Raw genomic sequence first — 21,340 nt, 5'->3', positions numbered from 1 at the left:
TAGCAGGTGTTTTTCTTGGAGTGCAGTGTTCTTCTTCTGCCATGCAAAGCACTTTTTGTTCTGACCAAATAACTCAATTTTTGTCTTTTATCAGTCCAAAGCACTTTGTTCCAAAATGAATCTGGCTTGTCTAAATGAGCATTGGCATACAACAAGCGACTCTGTTTGTGGCGTGAGTGCAGAAAGGGCTTCTTTCTCATCACCCCACCATACAGATGTGCTGAATTGTAGGACGATGTACAGATACACCATCTGCAGCGAGGTGTTCTTGCAGGTCTTTGGAGGTGATCTGTGGGTTGTCTGTCACCATTCTCACATTCCTGCTCATATGCCGCTCCTGTATTTTTCTTGGCCTGCCAGACCTGCTGGGTTTAACAGCAACTGTGCCTGTGGCCTTCCATTTCCTGATTCCATTCCTTAGTTACAGAAACTGACAGTTTAAACCTCTGAGATGGCTTTTTGTAGCCTTCCCCTAAACCAGGAGACTCAACAATCTTTGTTGTCAGATCTTTGGAGAGTTGCTTTGAGGATCCCATGCTGTCACTCTTCAGAGGAGAGTCAAAGGGAAGGAAGCACAACTTGTAATTGACCACCTTAAACACCTTTATATCTCAGGAGTGGACACACCTGTCTATGAAGTTCAAGGCTTAACGAGCTCATCAACCAATCAGCATTGAGCAGTGACAGGCATTCAAATCAGCACAATGACAAGGGGACCCACATTTGTGCACAGCCAGTGTATCACATTTGATTTAATTTCATACAACTGCGCCACTAAAAATCTTTGTTCGGAAAACACCGCAGTACTCAGATGTTCCTAGGAAATGAAAGACATACCACTGTTATCTTTATTGTTGAAAGGAGAGTCCATTATTATGCAGGCTGAGAGGGGGTCCCAAACTTTTTCATATGACTGTAAACGCATCAGTTGTAAAGTGCTGTTCAAATGCACGTGTTTAATGTAGTCGACTAGCATGTGTAGCTGCTGTCCTGACTTGGCAGCAAAACAAATAATTGATTGCTCTCGTAAAACTGGGAGATAGGTGCAAAAGGGCAAAACAAACGAAAATAAAATAACAGAAAGGACCAAAACCCAGAGGAGAGATAAACAGTCGCAGTCAATATTCAGGCAAGAAGACAAAAACCGGGCAAGACACGAAAAGAACCAGAAAGAGAATTCACAAAAGATTTAGAAGATTTTATCTGCAGATCAGATAAAGCTCAGTTCAAACGCTGACCTTGTATCCCTTCTGCTAATTAATTTGAGGTCACGATCCCAGAAACCACACCCCTAGAAACATTGGACGTGACCCTGACAACGGCACACAAAATGGCTTCCACTGTAGGAAAAACCTATAAGACATCAAAGTTCAGCCCTGATCATGACAGGGGCTTTCTATTCTGCATACAAAAATGTTTAATGACTCTGAAGTCACACAAACAGCTGTGAAATGCTCCCACTTCCATCTCCGTTAGCTAACTCGATCGCTGAACGTCCCTGAACGTCATGTCATGCCGGCATTGTCTGACTTGCTCCTCTTTACTGCAGATGCTTCTAGTTTCTAAAGAGCTCCAATATTTACAGGCAGTTCCCACTCATAAATGTGGACCACTAATTCTCTTGCAGGTTTCATTCTCCTCGGACATCTGAATGCAGGATTTGAATCTGATTATGTGGCTAAGCCGCTGCCATCAGAGGATAAGCCCACTTTCTGTAACGCCATCTCCAGAGCTCAACTTGCTAACGTTCAGGAACCGGAAGAACAAAACGGCATTGAGGGTTTTGTACTGTGAGGCGAGACAAAAGCTGCTAAAGCTTCTTAAAATTTGGGATGCGTTTTGGTCATGACCCACTGGCTCCATCCTTACATTTAAACAATCTGGAGACGTCTTTTGTAAAAAATGTTTTAACACTCTTTTCACCTCGAGGATGTTTTGTTGGTCTTTGTTAGTGTAAAGGGAATCAGTACGAAACGTACAAGGGCTTACAGTACTAAAGTGGACCAAACAACACTCTACAATGAAGAAAATGGGGTAATGTAAGGTGTGACCAGTAGGGGGCACTCTCAAGCTGTCTGCAAACTCTAAATAAAGCAAAAAAAAGAGCGCATTTGTTAATGAAATATTGAAGGTTAACTGTTACTGGGACACTTTGACAGTTTGTGACCCACAACTTGAGCTCACACGTCAAGTCAGTTGTGATTGGAAAACAAAACGCTTTAATTTTATCACACTTTCAAAATGGCAGGCAGGCCTTATGTCAGAGTGTCTGAGTCATGTTGCATGTTGATCATACATGAGTGTAAGAATTTACTCTGACGACACCTTGACTGCTGCTACTACTACTTGTCAGGTGGCACAGGCCTGCTGTTTTAAACTGTTTTATGTTGTAGTGTTTCCAGAGTCTTCTCCATGTTATCACCTGTGAACAACCTATTAATAAATCATTTAAATTAAAAAGCCAAAAGCTACATCCACACTACTGTGTTTTCATTTAATAACATCGTTTTAATGACACCTACATTGGGCACAAACACATCAGTGGAAAAAATCCTTGAGGGGAAGGCAATGCTGCCAGCCATGGGATTCATCATAAAACTGTGGCAACTGGAAAATTATTTGCCTTTTGCAGCAAGTGTGCTGCATTCACACACGACAGGTAAGCAACACAACAAGTGCCATGGAAGCCATCATCTCCTCTGTGTCTGCCATGTTGGATTATAGTTTTCTTCCATAGAGTGTGACCTGTAGGGGGTGTTACAGCACCCCAAACACACCCTCACAGACACCTGTCCCGGGTTTAAAACAAAGGTTTATTATAACAGTCATACCTGACACACACTTCTCTCTCCACAGCTGCCCAAAAACACAATTCAGTTCCCTGATTCTCTTTCCTTCCTGCTCCTCCAGTCCTCTTCTTCCACCCGACTCCAACTCGCCTGGATGAGGCAGAGTGGTCCCTTTTGTGTGAGACCCCGGCGTGCTGACCCATAGGTAGCCCGACAAAGAAGGGATATTGGATCCCTGCAGCACTCCCTGACAACACCCACGGAACCCAACAGGGCTGCCTCATGGGACTACAACTCCCAGCATACCCTGCAGGTGTCTGTATGGGTACTATATCCCAGGGATGCCGCCAACTAGCAGGTCAGGGGAGTAAACAGACCCAATTAGTTGTCTCCCCCCTGCATCTCTAATATATTGGCCTCCCATGATTCTTTGGCCCCCCTCAACTAGGATGTCGACGTATTTCCATCCATTTTGGTATCCTGTACTGATCTCTTAGTTGAGTCAGGGAGCATCCTGCTTTCCTTCTTTTTCACACTTTACAATGCCCCCCACCCCAGCCAGGTAAGTACAATACAATACAATACAGTTTATTTTTGTATAGTAGCCCAAAATCACACAGGAAGTGCCGCAATGGGCTTTAACAAGCCCTGCCTCTTGACAGCCCCCCAGCCTTGACTCTCTAAGAAGACGAGGAAAAACTCCCAAAAAAACCCTTGTAGGGGAAAAAAATGGCAGAAACCTCCGGAAAGGCAATTCAAAGAGAGACCCCTTTCCAGGTAGGTTGGGTGTGCAGTGGGTGTCAAAAGAAGGGGGTCAATACAATACAATACACAGAACAGAACAAATCCTCAATAAAAAATTCAAATTTTTTTAGAAGTACGGAGCAGAATTTAACAGTAGATGATATCACATAATAAGATTTGGATCATTTTAGACTCCTGGAGACCTCATCCGTCAAGCTGCCTCCCCCATTTGACCATTCCACAGCTGAAACAGTGCTGGGCCAGCCAATCCGATGAAAGGACCCCTCTTTCTCACGATTCCTGCGATCCTCCATCAGGGATGACTTTACCTTAGGCAGGCAAAACAACTTGGCAGGTGGGCCGTGGCACCAAGTGCCACATTTGAATACCGAGAAGAGAAACAGAATAGGTGAGGGTTAGTATCCAATTCTAACTATCATGTTACTTATGTTTTAGTGCTAATGACTAACAACAGAGATGCAGTCTGCACAGTTAATCAGCAGCTCTAGTCAGGGTGTGCTAAACTGAAGTCATGAGTCTTCAGCCAGGATTTAAAAGCTGAGACTGAAGGGGCATCTCTTATAGTAGCAGGCAGACCACTGCACAGTTTAGGGGCCCTGTAACTAAAAGCTCGACCTCCCACTGTTATTTTATTAATCCTTGGAACCATAGCAGACCAACATCTTGAGATCTTAATGTGCACTCAGGTTTGTAAGTCATGATAAGTTCAGACAAGTAAGCCGGGCCTCAGCCATTTAATGCTTTATATGTTAAAAGAAGGATTTTGAAATCTGCCCTAAACTTAACCGGGAGCCAGTGTAAGGATTTAAGAACTGGAGTTATGTGTTCGTATTTTCTTGTTCTTGTAATAATTCTTGCAGCAGCATTTTGGATTAACTGGAAGCTGAGTAAAGAACAGTTTGAACATCCAGTGAACACCGCATTGCAGTAGTCAGTCCTACTAGAGATAAATGCATGAATTAATGTCTCAGAATCCTGTTTATTTAGAAAGCGTCTTAATTTCCTAACATTTTTAAGATGGAAGAAATAAGTTTTGGACAACTTTGTAATGTGTGCTTTAAATGACATGCTAGAGTCAAAGATAACTCCCAGATTGCGGGCTGATTCAGTAAAATTAATTGGGATTCCAACTGAGTTAAATGATGACAAAATATTGTTATGATAAGTGACTGGGATCCATCCTGAGCAAAACGCCAACTGACCAGTCAGTGAATGAGATGTGGTAAAGAGCAGGATCCAATAAGGGAGGGGCTGCATAACATGCACAAACCAATCAGAACTCACTCTGTGTTTTCACTCATCCACACTGCAATGCTGAGCGGCCATCTTCAGAAACATACGGTTCTGGTGAGCGTTTTCAAAAATCTTTGTTTTCGGTGGTTAAAAACACCAGGGCAGAGACTCGGGTCAGAACGGAAATGTAGCAGTGTGGACGTAGTTTAGGTTTCTTGAGTTAGCGCTTAATTGTTGGACAGTCAGAGATGGGTAGGTAGCCTGATCAGTCAATTGATCGCAGTGTGGGGCAGAGAAGATGAAGAGGAGTTTGAGCCTGAGGGTCATCAATAGCTGATCGACTGCTCGCTCGCTGTGGTTCAGGTGATGTAGAACAGTGGATTAAAGAGGCCATTGGTCCCGATGTCATGTCACTTTAAAATGCCAATCAGTCTATTAATGGTGCGTATCATGTGACTGAATCACAAGAAATGGATTGAACACACATACACACGCACACACACACACATTTCAGCTTGTCAGGTGCTTGTGAGAATGAATCACAAATGGCCTTGGCGCGTTTACATCCGAGTCTAATCTGTTCCTTTTTTGTTTTTCCTCAAACAGGTTGAATGTAATTTTTGCTAAATTTGACGAGGTCCAAAAATCTGGGAACATGATACTGTCATCAGCTTCTGGTAAGTCACATTCATTCACAAAACATAATTTGCTTGTTTTTTTCGAGAATGTGCCCTCCTCTGCCTTCTCTGAGGGCCCTGTGTCACTTCAAAATGCTGACGCAGAACGCCATTGTGCTGCCTTCCCACTTGACTGGGCCTGATGTTCTGAGCTGCTTCTCCTCCCGCCTTTGACGAAGGTTATCTTTGAATGCTCCTCCTGGGTGGCACCCCATTGTGTGTGTCTTCTGTGAATACAGTGTTTGTTGATCCCGTCCTTTTATTAATTATTGCTCACTGTTACTTTGGAATAACGTTGGATCGCTGATATTAGCAGTACAGTGCTTAACACTAGAAAGTGTCTTTGCTGGCACATGCCACCTGACTATGAGCCGTAAGTTAGGGGTTTCCAGTATAATTTATCAGGCTATGAGGTTGCCTGAGTAAGAGGGCTACATTAGCATCAGAGGAGGTCCTCCAAATGCTGGTGAGAAAGCACAGAGGACACTAGGGGGGCAGTAAGCCCTGTGTGTCCTGAAGGGGGTAACAGGCATGGGTGCCAGCGTATGTGGCAGAGAGATGCCTCCTCAAGGAGAGGACTCTGGGAAGGACTAGTGTGAAGATGACCTAACAATTTCTACTTGTCCTGTCTCAGCTGGGGTTCACATTCATGTTCTGGGGGTCTCTTTTGTTCATTATTTATGTTCATAATGCACATCATTCTTTTGATTTGGTTTTATCGTTTGCCTTTGCTATGTTTTGTGTGTTTAGTGGGTGGTCTACTGAGGGGCGGGGCCACCTAGCAATCACCGCCAGGGACTGCCCCCCGCTGTACAAATTCAAAGGGTCTCCCACAATTCCTGGAGGTTTATTTTGAATGTACCAGTGAGTATTGAGTTATTCGTGATTTGACCTGCTCATTGTTATTACTGGATTTTCAACCTTGTTTCTGGATTTCTGTTTCGGGACCTCCTTTGCCCGGATCGCCTTTTGTTTCACGCTGCTTCATTTTGACTTTTGTGCCCCACGGAGCTTGCTTTTGTTTCAGTGCATTTGTGTGACGGTAAACTCTTTACTTTTATGAAGACTCTGTGTTTGTCCTTATTACTTGCTGGGGTTTGATGGGGATATCCCCCTCTAGTGGGCATTTTCAGAAGTGCTTTTGGAACTTAACTGGAACTCCTAGTTCACACCAGCACTGTAGTGTGACCCTCTTTCAAGAAAAAGTGAGGCCTGGAATGGAAAGCCGTAGGTGGAAACATCTCCTGGCCACTAGAGGGCACTTATGGGACTGTGCTGTTCCTAAGCTTTTTATATTTATAAATAAATAAATAAATAAATACAGTACATAAATAGATAGATACAGAAATATACACACTCTGGTCACTAAGTGGCACTATTGCCCCTTTAAACTCAACAGACAGACACCCAGGACACCAGGTAAAAGCACTCAGAAGATCCGTAAATACTTGCGGATAAATCAGGACTTGATTTTATCATATCATTTTTTGTATTTTATAATTCTGGTCATATAAGTCGAATATGGAAAACTCACGCTATTGGTAAAAGAGATTACGATATGCTAACGCCCACCTGAGAGAGTAACCACAGAGCACAAGGCCTTTTTTATTTTCTATGTATTGTGCCTACGTGACCACACGGTATTTAATACCCAAGCTATTCCGAAGTGTCGTTTGCACTGTTTTGTGTTTTTTGTATCTCACACCCTCATACACCTTTATCATAAGAGCATCTCTTATCTACGATGGAGCGTTAGAGCAGAAGAAAATATGAAGCTGGTTGAAGTGGCGAAAGAAATTGGTAACTGAGCCGCTGGAACAAAATTCGATGCGTCTGACAAACTGATGTGAGACTGGAGGAGGCAAGAAGATATATATATATATAAAAAATGTAAGTGTCGCATTTTTGAACGGGCGTATAAGTCGGGTCTGATTTTATGATCGATTTTTCAGGTTTCAAGACCCGACTTATACACGAGTATATACGGTAATTTCTTTTTCTTCTTTAACAGTACCGTCAAGCACCACAGCCACGATAACACAAGTAAATACAATACACTAATCACACTTCTCCATCTCTATCTCTGTCTCTATCTCCGCCAACGTTGTCCATCTCCACCCCACTCTGGCTCACTTGCTGGGTTCCCAACAGTCCTTTATATAGTGCCCGACCCAGAAGTGCTTCTGTCCTTCTGTCCACGTGACTTGCCAGCACTTCCAGGTAGATTGGAGAACTTGAATTTTCTTCATCCTGGACGTACTTCTGGGCTTTCGTCCCCGTGACTTGGTAGTACTTCGGGACATGACTCCCCAGGTTCTCTTGCAGCGTCCCCTGGTGGTACCCACGGTACCCAGCAGGGCTGTGGTATTAAACTCCATATCCCATAGTGCCCTGTGGGAATCCGGGGCACCACTGCAGTCCAGGAAAGCTGCCATCTAGCGTCTTGGTGTCAGTGTCCTAGAAAAACTGTCTTCCCCCATCCGTCTATCTCAGGGGCGTCCTGGACGGGTTGAGCTGCCGGCCATCTGTTGCAACACACAGCAGAATGTCTAAAAGGAAAGAACATTTAAAAAGAAATAAAAACTTGTGACCTGCTTAAAAAGCCATGTACGTGTCACCTTGGTACTGTCCCCGGGCGAACTCTCAAGACAGTTCAAGAGTTTTAACGTTTTGCTGAGCCATTCCACAAATATACCTGAGCAGCTCTCAGTAGCAGGTTTACATTCATTGTGTTGCTCAACTCTATCAGTCCCACGATGTTTAGTTTCAGTTTTCTGCAGCACGAGTGAGGGTTGGCAGATGGAGTGACGCAGAGACTCAGTGGTGGGCAGTGAATCAGCCACCAGCACCGCTGGACCTTCACCACCTCCTACAAGACGATGACATCCAAGTGAAATGTCAGCCTTGTGGGCTTGTGCTCAGATCTCCGGTCATCTCTTTTATCCCATTTCATAGGACGGGGCAAGAGCTGCCATCTTTGATGGGATGTGCTTTGGTTTTGTACATCTGTCCCACTACGGTGACCTGCTAATGACGGCCATCTGTGTCTTTCAGTAAATTAAATAAGAATACAGAGACATCTGTGTAAGTTTATATTGCAATGTGAGAAGTGTGGCCTTGATTCAATAAAACAAGAGTATCCATTGCAGTAAAAATAAATTCCTGAAATCTGCACAGAATAGCAAATTTGCGAATGCAGACTAATGTCTTTTGAGTTTTTCTTTTCCGCCTGGTGCTGTGATGCTGAAGATGTGACACAAAGCAATTTGAGTTTAGTCATTTGAAACTTCAGAAAAGTGATGGCGGGGGGTAAATAGATGCTGATGTGCACTTCTCACGCAGGGATTTGGCTTTTGGGAGCTGAAATGTGTAAGCGGATTATAGAAGAGAGAAATCCTAAAGTCTAATGTAAAAAATATTATCTTTGGCTTATCTGTATTTTCCATACGGACCATCTTGGTGAATATCTTCACGTACATCATTGTGAAATAATGCCTGCTAAGTGGCAGTTGGTCATTTTAATTATAACGAATATAATCAAGCGCTGTGCCTTTACAGCCACTTTGCGTCTGATTGTACTGTGCACAACAGCAGATGGTGCATCAAAAACTACATGTTTGTGGGCTTCTGGCCATCACACCTACATGAGCTTGTTGGATATCTCATTCCAAAACTATGGAGTCGGCCCCCCACTCTTCTCTACTCAGTGTGTCTGTGTGCCCATGCAGCCAAAGGAGCATTGGTGAGGTCCGTGGGCAACGTTGTGCATATTATCACAGAGTTGGACTCTGAGTTGTCGGACTCTGATTTTGATCCAAGTGATTGAAAACGAATGTGAGGTACCAGCATCAGCTGATCGTAGTGCTGGATGGGTTTGTGCAGCTGACAGGCCTACGGCAAAGTTTGCCTGGGAGGACCGCCACTTACAATGACGAGAGGTACAAACCAGATTGTGTTGCACTGTGACCACGTCCTCCATTGCCGCCATTGCCATGCGAAGACATCCTGGCAGCCAGCCTGCTGTGCATTCCTGCCAAACTAGCGGAAATCCCACTCAGCAACAGACCTTTTATGTTGATTTCTGCATGAAACTGTTGCTTTGTGTGCTTTTCAGAAAATTGTGTTCTTTTGGAAAAAAAATTTTCAGTCCTCAAGGAGTTAAGGCTTGTTTTGAGGTGTTGCTAAGCACATGGCTAATTTGCATGCATAATTAGCCATGTGGTGTGTCTTTGCCAGCAGTAAGCCAATTCTGAATATTTTTTGTGACAAAAATAAATAAATAAGGAAGTGAGGGGGGAAATCTGGCAGCATTTCTCAATCTCTGTGGCTTCAGGACCCGTTTTTACCTTTTTACGTTCCCTGACGACCCTCATACAGCAATCAAAGAGTCCCGGGAGTTGAAAAGACTGCAATTTCATTAAATGAGTGCACTTAGATTCTGCGGACCACCCAGGCTGGCACTGCCACCTAAACCCGACACCAGACAAGCATGGGACACAAGTTCAAAGCACACACATTGGTTTTTATTTTCTTTTTTCCTTGTGGGAAACGCCTTCCCCCGTTTCCCACACTTACAACACAGTCCCAGCACAAGCATAGCACAAACACAATAGTCTTCTCTATCTTTTCCTTCTCAGGACTGTACCACACTCCAACTCCCATGAAGTCCAGCGGGAGTCCAAGGCACTGCTGCAACCCAGGGGGGTTGCCATCTAACGTCCCCAGGGAGGCAATGCTTTGGGCACACTTGATCCCCCAGGCTCCCAGTGTGGAGGCATCCTGGCCGGGCAAAGGGCTGTGGCCGCATGCTACAATTCCTGGAAAAATACTGCTGCGTAACACTGTCAAGTGATTCGGTGGATGCTTTGAGTGCATCTCAGTAGCTGATACAACCTTTTTTATTCTTTCCTTGTTTGCTTTGCATCCCAGTGATGGTCCCATCAGCAACGTTCTTATAGTAAAGAGAGAGGTTGGGAGCCCACACTGATACCGCACGTTGCCACACCCACCACATGACAAACCACCTCAGGATCCCAGTTTAGGACCCGAGTGCAACCATGGAACAGGTGACACCGCAGCACCACACAAGTTCAGGTGAAATGACACAGTGGGAGGTTTTTTTTATGGTGGCTGGACGTGGCATGCAGGAAAGTTGTCCGCATGGCTGCTACAGCTCTGTGATGTTGTGCTGGCCTCACAAAGCATCATGGGCCTCTTGGGAAAAAATGTTCGCATGAGTCGGCCGTATAGCAAATTTCTGGAAAAATATCCGGCAAACACAGCATATTGCTGGAAAAATTTTACCGATCAGCACTGAGATCATGTATATAATAAATACACCTGCTCAGTACAGTTCTGGTAGTGCCCACCCCGGACGGGGCACCAGTCCATGGCAGGGCCCACTAATACCGGCACAACCATTTATAATGGCCAGGGGGCCTGTGGGCAGTAAACTGAGCACCTGGAAAAAGAAAAACAGACAGATCAGGGAGGAACTGGGACTGGATCAATGCCGCTGTAGTGCTAAGCACTGAGCCGCCCCACGTAACGCTGCCCCTTGGATCCAGTAGATCTCATCAGCAGCTTCCTTTAACTTGCAGTACTCTGTGTGCCCTCACACACATTCATAAAGCTGAATGATTGCAGCCTGCGTGTGTTGTTTATGTGTGTGACCCACTTCTGTGTGGCTTAAGTAAGAATGTCGGCTGTCTTGTGAATTGAAGGCCGATTGTCACACACACACACACACAGGCTCTCTGGAGTGGCAGTCATTGACACGAATGCGTTACTGAAATGAGCTTGAAGCGGCGAGAGGGAGCCGCGGGCTTTTATTTTGGAGGAGGATGCCAGTTGTCATCCGTGAGGTCATGTGGGGGGGAGCTGGGGGCAGCCGTGTGTGCTTGTGCTGAGAAAGTATGACAGCGGAATCGAGAGCTCTGCGCACAGCATAGTAGTGTTGGTGCGTCTGCGGAGAGGACACTGGCAGTATGACCATCGGAGAAGGTAAGCAAAATAGCAGTGGAGAGCAGCTAAGAGCGGGCACCTCCTGCTGCAGCATTCAAGCTTAGGCAAGGCAGGGTGGCACGTCGTCGGTCTGGTGGACATTTGCTTAAATGGATTGTCACTTTGTTCATGCTTTAAAGAATTGTGTGGTCCTCCTCTAATCGTACATTTGTCGTTCTAAAAGGCACGATGGTGGCAAATAAGCAAAGGAAATGAGCACTTGGTACGTGCCAGCTGTATTTAGGTCAGCTTAGTGCAGGCTCCTTGAAATCCGTCACATTTACATATTTGGACACGTTGCAGTGTGGACTGTGAGGGGCTTTGATCGCATCATTGTGATCTGGTGGGGCTTTTAAAACGACTTCCATGTATAATGTGCCTCTGCCGAGCAACTCGGAGATTTACATTTAACAATAGACAAGAACATTCCATTCATCCATCTGTCCGTCCATCCATCCCTCTGTTTTCATTGCTGTTTCAGTAAACTGTACACCGTAATTACTGCACAATGCTCAATTGTTTGTAATCTGAGATAAAGCAGTAATTGCTGTTATTTTCAATTTGGCTGACGCCTTCATCCAAGGCAACTTAGAGGATTAGAGAGCTCAGGTTGTGGGTCAGCGTCATTATCATCAGCACCGCGACATTCGAGTTTGCGTGCCACCCAAAAATTGGTGAGAGTGGAGCAACTCGAAACAGCGGGCAGCGAGTACAACGTCAGACGACACATCGAAAACACACACAAGCATGAATACAACGGTCAGCCTTAGGGGGCACGTGTGAGTGACTGCTGAAGACCCCGAAAACAACGCACTCAATCCTCGGGATGGCTGAAGACTTTAATGGTACGTGGTGATGTTATACTGCATGGGGGCTCTTCCAGAAGGGAGCCATGTGCTAGTAGTACTCTGAGCCCGCTCCCAAGCAGCTGCCATACCAGGTGCTGCGCACCCAGTGAGGACGGACGGACGGACGGCACTGTGCAGCTGTGTGAGCTGGCGGGCAAAGACGGGGACCTCCAAACACGGACAACTGCCGAGGGGTGTTGTGTGCACTTGAGGTCGTCAGTGGCTGCGATTGTGAGAAATTTAAAGCTCCTGATCCTCAGGGGGGGTGCCACACAGCTACTCAGTGGTGGGCATTGAACCAGCTGCCTTGTAGTTTAAAAACCAGCGGCTTAGCCAGTTCACCAGTCACAGGGTTTGTTAGTTTGTTCTGTCATAATGGAGGACTTTTAAACAACAAACAGACCAAAGGGGCTCCTCCATACTAACGACAATACGTGTTTATAGTGCCTCCCTCGCTGAGAGGGCGCTTGTTCTCGCCAGTCAAGTGAGACGTTTTTGATTGGTTTTGAAATTCTTATGTGTCTTTAAGGGGGTGGGGGGGGGGGTGGACTGTTTGTTATAATATTTCAATATTTCATGAGCCCTTATAAAGGCTAAATCTCCTCCTGTGGAAAAATAATATTCAGTCTGTTATATAGTGCCTTTCATATCTATCTATCTGTCTGTCTGTCTATATAGTGCCTTTCATCTATCTATCTATCTATCTATCTATCTATCTATCTATCTATCTATCTATCTATCTATCTATCTATCTATCTATCTATCTATCTATCTATCTATCCATTTGTTCCTTCTTTGGGGCTGACGGATGGTCCTGCAGTCTCTGTTAATTGTTAACCTGTTAACTGAGGTCTCTGTTAATGTGATTAAGTGACGTAAATGCTCGCCATTTGTTCTTTGCGTTCTTTTATGTTGTATCAATTGGCATTTTAGTGTCTTAACTACATTTGAAACTCTTGCCGTCCATGTGCGTAGTAATCGTAGAGTCAATGCAATGCTGGATGTGTCCTTTCTTTGGCTGTTGAGATGTGAGGCGTTTGACATTTTTATTCCTTTCTTGTCAGTTTTTTGTTTTTGGCTTCAGTAATGTGTAAGGACTTCAGTACTGCGGAGATCGTTTTCAATGTTCCAATTCTTGCATGATGGCCTTTAAAGTCGTTTTATTTGTGTAAGACTTTCAGTTGATGCTCACGTCATTGTGTATTTGCACCACAGATGCTTTCCCCTGATAAGGCTGATGCAGGTAGGAGTCTGTCCGCGTCCTCCACGTCTGCAGCTGTCTGTGTCCGTTCAGTTTTGAAGTGTAAACGTACCTTAAGGGTGTTTGGGACATTTGGGTCTCATGCTCTTGCTACCAGTGGGTGGGACGGTGGGGTGGGGTCAGGTTTTATTCACTGTCTGATTTCAGTCTTGGCACTGTATGGAGTTGGCCTGTTCCCTCTGTTTCTCCGTAGGGTTTACCCCCACGTACTCCCCATTTTCTCCCTCATAGACACGAGTCAGTGGATGGTTAACCAGCTGACTGCCGTGACACCCCTCATTTGTGTAAAATCGGAGTTACCGGCGATACAGTCATTAAACTGTCAAATATGAGCAATTTGTGGACCCCTTAAAATATAGTCAACATTTTGCTTCTTCATCATCGGTCTCAACATCTCACCATCACCAGATGTAGCCAGTGGCCCAAAGTTTGTCACCGTCAGTTGCTGGTTTGGCAGTGACATGGACAGAATTCTCTGTGCTCAACTGTTTATAAAGGTCACATGGCGAATGGGGTGGAGCTTTTAGGATTGACCACAAATAACATCCCAGTTCCTCCCTGAAATGATCCCTTCTCTCTGGTTCTCCACTGTGCACTCCCCCTCTCCATTGCAGTGCCACCATGAAGGCCCACCTGTAGCGTGTGTGGCTAGAACTGTCATGAACTTCAGGCCCCTAAGCACAATAAATCTAAAATGACTCCAAAATACCCACCAAAGGGAGGAAACCAGCAAACTCCGGTTAGTCATGAAGGACAAATACAGCATTTTTATAAATGAAAGGTTTACTGTATTATCAGAAAGAAGGTTTTGAAACAGTGAAGCCACAAAGAACACAAAAGTGGTTGCTTGAAAAGACAAAGGCAGTCCAAGGCCAACACGTCCCAAAAACACAAATCCAAGGAGTAGAACAGTCGACAGCACCAAGTGAAAAGGTTGAAATCCAGAACAATAAACGACAGACAAATCAATAAACGCTAGGACTCACCAACAGCACGGGTGCATTCAATGAACCGCAAGGGACTGTGGGTCCTTTATAGTGCTGAGGGCAGGCCCTTGGCAGTGATGGGCAGGTGACGTCACCTTTTGTCAGACCACACACAAAACACATGGCATGTGGAAAAAGAGGCTGAATGATCAACGACGTTAACTTAAAAAATGAACAAAACTGACAAGTGGGAAACTTGAACCCCATGTGAGGCGGAACCCTGGCTGAAGCATATGAGTGAATACGGGTGTGCCCTGTGGTGGAGTGGCGCCCTTGACAGAGGTGACTTCTGTAGTGCTCTTTGCATTGCTAGGGTGGGCCATGGCCATCGTGACCCTGAACCGGGTCTGACAATGGGAGGCTACGTGGATGGAGATGTTCAGAAATATGTCATGGCTGTCTGTCAGTCTAACTATGATGCTGTCCATCTTCATCACTCCTCCTCCTGTGTGTGCACTGGTGGGAGAGCAGTGATGGATTCCTTCATTTATCGTCCATCTCCAAAGTTCCTCAAGCTGCGTATGTGGAATGGGAGCAGGCCTTGAGAGAACGTTTCAAGTAGTCCTTCCAGCGTTTCTTTGGTCCACCTTGAGGTCGAAATCCTTCAGAGAGCTAACCATACATGTACAGGACCACCTGGGGAAGCCAGAAACTCTTTGGATTGCCGGGGTGGGCTGCGGCCATCATGACCTCTGAGCTGGATTTCAGCGGATCTGACAATGGGAGGCTACATGGATGGAGATGTTCTTAAATATGTCATGGCTGTCTGTTGATCCGTCGATGACGCTGTCCATCCATTTATCCCCCTACTGTGTGTGTGCTGGTGGGAAAGCAGGCCAATTCGGGTAGAGACAGACCCGGAATGGGCGTGTAGGTGGCATGATGGGCAAGGGAATTGGCCCACAGGTGCAGTGGGTTGGTTTCATTGGTGATGTCTTGCCATTCTCTCCTGTTCTTGTTGATGTGTCCATTATTGCTCAAAGTGATGGATTCCTTCATTTATCGTCCGTCTCCAAAGTTCCTCAAGCTGCATATGTGGAATGGGAGCAGGCCTTCCAGCATTTCGTCAGTCCAACTTGAGGTCAAAATCCTTCAGTGAGCTCACCATACAAGACCGGAAACTCTTTTGATTGCTGGGGTGGGCCACGGCCATCGTGACCCTGAAAAGGATTTCAGCAGGTCTCACAGTCGGAGGCTACGTGGATGGAGATGTTCAGAAATATGAGGCCCTCTCTCATTAGTCGACTTTTGTACACTGAGGGGGCTCTTTAATTGAGCCCCATTGTTTGGAGTTTTCGGAATACAGAAGTACATTTGATTCATAAGGCACCGTTTTTTTAATGACTGCCATTGAATTGCTTTCTGCGGAGCTCTCCATCGCTTATTCATCAGAACTGAATGCACTTAACGTGATAACGTGACATCTTGTGTCTGCCGGGGTCTGTGGGTACCAACAAATAGCCAAAGTCAGTCGCAGCAGTGTAGGGGCCTGATGGGCAGCGCTCATCCCCGTGAACGTCCTTAGCAAAAAGAAAAAGAAATTGTGAATGCGGCTTTTGTGCGCGTCTGAACAAGTCAATTAAGGTGTATTGTGCTGCGTCCTGAATAGCTTCTTAGCCATGTGACCTTCGTATTCTGAATAGCCCCCTTTGATGGCATTCACACTGCTGGCAGAGTGTGGGTGCCCCTCGCCAACAAAATCTCTTCATTTCAGCCTCTCATGCGAGCCCTCGTGTCGGATGCATTTGTTTATTTGTTTTACATCACGGCATTCGGCTTTAGACATTCTTGGCACCTCAGGGAATCCAAACACTTTGCAGAGGAGACGCCATCGGCACAATTATGGCATATTTTGCGACGTCTGTGACCACATAAGCGCCCCTTTGTCCCTGTCGCTTGGAAGCTTTGTCTCAGCTCCTCTACTACGTGGGGCTTGTGGCTTCAGAAGGGGCCCACTTTACACAAACTGGTGAGATTAACGTTGGCATTCCTCCATGGCAGAGCAGCTAATAAGATGTCAATACACAACTCCCAACGCTGCTGCTGATTTAATGAATTAAAATGACAATGAAGTCAGGTCAGTTATTGATGATAGGGAAATACAGGAGGAGGAGGTGTCATGGTGACCACACCCACTTCTCAGCCTTTAGCCACACCTCTCAGGTGCTGTCTGCCTTTAGCCACACCTCTTAGTTATTTTGTGCTTCCTATTTATTTAAGGAGTAAAACATAATGAAGCCCGGCCCAAGCAAATAAAAATAACACAGCATATCAAGTACAGTAATGCACTGTGAGGACTTTACCAGAATATCTTAAATGTCCTGCAGCTTGTCACTTGCTCCCCCTTCTCTTTTACAGTACATCTATAACCCTTGGCAGTTAGACAGTAAACGAACAAGGCAGGAGTTCAGTGGCACATTTATGTCTGTGATATCGATAACAGGCCCAAATTACGAGGACGTAGATTACGACGAGCGTTGGTTCCAAACCAAGACAACCCGGTCGTGCTTAGATGTGTGTTGCTGCAGGCGACGCATTCACTTGTAGTTACACTCGATTCTTTCTGGTCTGCTCTCTTCAGGATGGAAAATGGCAGAGAGAGCGAGCACGACTTTCAAGTCTCTTTCCTTTTATTGTCGTTTTGCAGCTCCTGACACATAAACACACACACACAAACACACTCACACACACCTCTTGGGCCAGTCACCAATGAAACAACTCCCCCCCCCACTTCAAGGTCTGTTTCAAATAAACAAAAAGAAAAAAGAACTGACGCAATTCAGTCATAAAACTGGCCCTCTCTGGTCAATTCGTATTATTGAGACCCTGGGGGGAGAAAATCAAACTGTTTTGTCCCACTTCCTTGCAATTTAAAATTACACAAGTATAAAGCTAATTTTATACATCAAGACATACAAAGTATTTATCTCACTACTGTATACGCTAGACTGGGATACATCATCTCACCAATCCTGGTAGCCATTGACTGGATCACGAGACGGACATCAGAGGAGCCTCGAGGTGTTCAGTGGACTCTCTTCCAACAGCTTGAAGACTTTGATTTTGCAGATGGCATAGCTGTTTTGTCATCCACAACGTGTCCACCTACAGGAGAAGACCAACAGCCTGGACAACTTGGACAAGAAAATGGGCCTCAACATAAGCACCACCAAAACCCAAGTGATGCGTATCAATCCAAAACCTGATGACCCCATTATTCTGAATGGAAGTCCACTTGATGATGCTGAAGAGTTCACCTACCTTGGCAGCCTGTTGAGGAAGGACAGTGCTGCAGCTAAGGACATTAAGGCAAGACAAGACAAAGCCCACAATGCATCTGGAAATGCACACAATGCAGCCTGAGAAGAAAGATGAGAGACTACACCACAGCAACGTCAGATCTGTTCTTCTGTGCAGGTCAGAATGCTGGCGTGTCATCAAGAGACACCTGAAGGATAACTGCCTCAGTAGAATTTGACGTTATCTTCCGGCCAGAGAAGATCTCACATGTCTGTATATACTGTATGTATATTGTGGTGAGTGGCTGGGGGTGGTACTGTTTCCTCAGAGGCGGAGCCCTTACCCTGACTCCGCCTCTCACTTCTAGGCCGGACAGACAGACACACACACTTCCATGCATAGACATTTATATGTAAGATCAAAATCCAATGTCTGTCTGTATTTCTGTCCGCTTTTCATGAGAGAACTACTTAATGGATTCAGATTGGGTTTTTTTCTATAATTTTCTTGAACATTCCGGTTGATTTTGCGACTTCTCTCATCACGCTAAGTATCACAGTTTGTTTGCGGCACCAATTTATTTGCACGAATCAATGAGACACGCTGCAGGCTAAGGCCCACTCACGCGCCAGCCTCCGTTTGAGCCGCTCTACCTGTCTCCACGTGTTGGAGCGCACCTTGCCTCCGCTTAGCTAGTGATCCCTGTTTGTTCAGCAGACATTATCAACTAGAGATTGTTAAGTGAGTAACATTTGACGTTTCTGAGAGAGAGGTCAGAGCTACGTGTGTTTTAGAGGGTAGCTGCTGATTGGCAGAGATATCACGGCCACGTGAGCGACGATCTCCCGTCAGAGCTGAACACGATCAGATACAGTGCCAACGTTTGACAATGGAGTGTACCTTCCTTCAGCTTGGCCAGAATTACATTTTTATTATCCAACCCGCTATATCCTAACTGCAGGGTCACGGGGGTCTGCTGGAGCCAATCCCAGCCAACACAGGGCACAAGGCAGGAAACAAACCCCGGGCAGGGCGCCAGCCCACCGCAGTACATTTTTATTAAATTTTTGTATTGATTTTTAACAACAACAACATGTATTTCTATCACACGTGATGGAGCTCAAAGTGCTTTACAGGATGAAGAAAGAATAAATAAAAGAAAAAATATAAAAATAAAATTAGGCAATGCTAAGTAATAAAGAATAAAGCAAAATCTGATGGCCAGGGAGGACCAAAAAAACTCCAGAGGGCAGGAGAAAAGAAAACAAAATCTGCAGGGGTTCTGAGGCCACAAGACCACCCAGCACCCTAACATCAATGATCTCAGTCAGTCCTCCTGTTTTTCAAGCTTCACGTGGAAGAATTAGACGATGACGCTGGTCATGTGGACCTCTGGCCTTTAATTCATCAATGGAGGGACTGCACGGCGCCCTGGTTGAGTGGTGGTGGTGGCGGCGCAGGTCGGCACCACAGAAAACCGGAATAAGAACAGCAGAGAATGTCAGGGTTAGTACGGATTGTGGAGCCACCATGAATGATAATGATAATTCAATGCATATACAGAATGAAACTCGCCTGGTGTGGTGATAGAGATGAAGCTCCGTAGAGTGAAATGGCTTGAGCTTGTCCTCCGGACGGACCAGAAACACATCCCAAAAGTAGCTATGATTTGGAAGCCAGGAAGGCCGAGAAACAACGTGGAGGAGGACTGCGGAAGCTGAACTGAAAGAGCTGCACCTCTCATGGGGCGAACCACGACTTGCTGCCAGGGACAGAACAAGATGGAAGCAGATCGTCACGGCCTTGTGTTCCGCAGGCTCAGTTTTACTTGTGTTTTTGTACTCTACTGGCCTGCCGGAGTTTAGTCTTTGATATCAGGAGCTCCCTCCATTCCTTTGAATGTTTTAGGTGTCGTTTTATTCCCTGTATGCCTTCCCTTCTTTTCCGCTTGGATTTTAGGTCACTACTTGAATAATTTGCCTCTTTCTAAAGCTTCTTTTATGTGATTAATCCATGTGTGTTACTAGAATGGCTTTGCAAGAAAGGAGGATAAAATGACAAAACACAGAAATACAAGAAATTCCAGAAGCCTTCAAATGGACGGCTTTGATTACGGCTGGCAGAGCTTCCATGAAGGGCCTGTCGGGCATCGCCAGCCCCGCGTTGAGATTTAGAAAGAGATTTTTGTGTCAGATTTCTCCGAGTGTGCACTTGGATCCCATTTCAGTTGGGCAAGTGAAAACTAACCACACAAGAATCCCCTCCCTGATCGAAAGAATAAGCCCCCCTTTTGTCTTGTGCGTGTTTTTAACTGTAATGTTTCTCTTCCATTTTCAGAATACTTTTAGTGACGATGCGTTATTTTCAGAAGATAAAGTCTACTTGAGAACCACGGAGTGCAGCCTTTACACGGTCCTGCTGTGCAGGAGGTCCCTGAGGGCACCGTTTATGAGGGTCCAGGGTCCCTAGGTGGATACTGGTAGGCTAGGTGGGTTTGGCAGGTCCGATGTTACAGGACAACAAAGATTTTGCTTCCTGAACGCTGTGGCGGTAAAAACCCCAGCCGGGACGCCTTGAAGATGGAAGGACTGGGAGAGAGACAATACCACCGCCCGGGACATGAGAGGGCAGCCCCCCTGGTCTGTATCATTTTGACATGTCTGTTGTATACGCCTGTATATTTGACACCCACTGCACGCCCAACGTACCTGGAAAGGGGTCTCTCTTTGAACTGCCTTTCCGGAGGTTTCTTCCATTATTTCCTTACAAGGTTTTTTTTGGAAGTTTTTCCTTGTCTTCTTAGAGAGTTAAGGCTGGGGGGCTGTCAGGAGGCCGGGCCTGTTAAAGCCCATTGCGGCACTTCTTGTGTGATTTTGGGCTACACAAAAATAAATTGTATTGTATTGTATCGGGGTGATGGGATTGGAGCTTGGAAGCTCAACCCTGCTGGGGCCCGTGGCAGCCCTCAGGGGGCGCCTGGACAATTATGGAGGCTTTGGATGGCAGCACAGCTAAAAGAAGATCTGGGGACACCTGGAATCCTTCCGGGTGCCCATGCAGCACTTCCACCACACTAGGAGAAGAAGATTCGGGGACACCTGGGAGTACTTCTGGGTGCCCATGCAGCGCGTCGACCACATCCGGGAGTGCTGCTGGAAGCTAATGGATGAGCACCTGGAGCACTTCTGGGGTGCACTATAAAAGAGGCTGCCTCACTCCATTCAGGGAGCCAGAGTCGGGAGGTGGAGGACAAAGCTGGCATGGAGGAGTGGAGGCGGCCAAGAGAAATAAAAGAGAAGAAGGGACTGAGCCTTATTGGGGAAAGTTGTGGGCATCTGTGCTGTGTGAAGACAACTAAGAAAATGAAATGTGTGCACTTGGGACTTGTGTGCCACGTGACCCAGACAGACACACTCCCTGAATGGAGCGAGGCAGCCCCTTTGATAGAGCTCCAGGTACGCTACCATTGCTTACGGCAGCACTCCCGAGTATGGCGGATGTGCTGCCGTCCAAGGCTCCGTAATTGTCCAGGCGCCCC

General features: G+C 45.9%; 1 protein-coding gene across 32 annotated transcripts in view; it reads left to right on the top strand.

Annotated features, from left to right (window-relative positions):
* clasp1a (cytoplasmic linker associated protein 1a) overlaps positions 1–21,340 on the top strand; it is a 991,009-nt gene that overhangs the window by 121,664 nt on the left and 848,005 nt on the right. For 30 of the 32 annotated variants that reach the window (XR_007935484.1, XM_051930265.1, XM_051930261.1 and 27 more), the window contains exon 8: positions 5,394–5,464. Coding sequence is in view for 31 of the 32 variants with exons in the window: in XM_051930265.1 (XP_051786225.1) it covers positions 5,394–5,464 (71 nt within the window). In the remaining variant the exon portion in view is untranslated. Of the gene's footprint in view, positions 1–5,393; positions 5,465–11,184; positions 11,468–12,185; positions 12,313–21,340 lie in introns of those variants that run through there. The other 2 variants (XM_051930286.1, XM_051930284.1) reach the window with 2 other exon arrangements.

This window comes from Erpetoichthys calabaricus, chromosome 8 (assembly GCF_900747795.2).
Source record: "Erpetoichthys calabaricus chromosome 8, fErpCal1.3, whole genome shotgun sequence".
NCBI lineage: Eukaryota > Metazoa > Chordata > Cladistia > Polypteriformes > Polypteridae > Erpetoichthys > Erpetoichthys calabaricus.
Note: the sequence above shows the minus strand (reverse complement) of the source record. Positions and strands in the feature narration are given on the sequence as shown.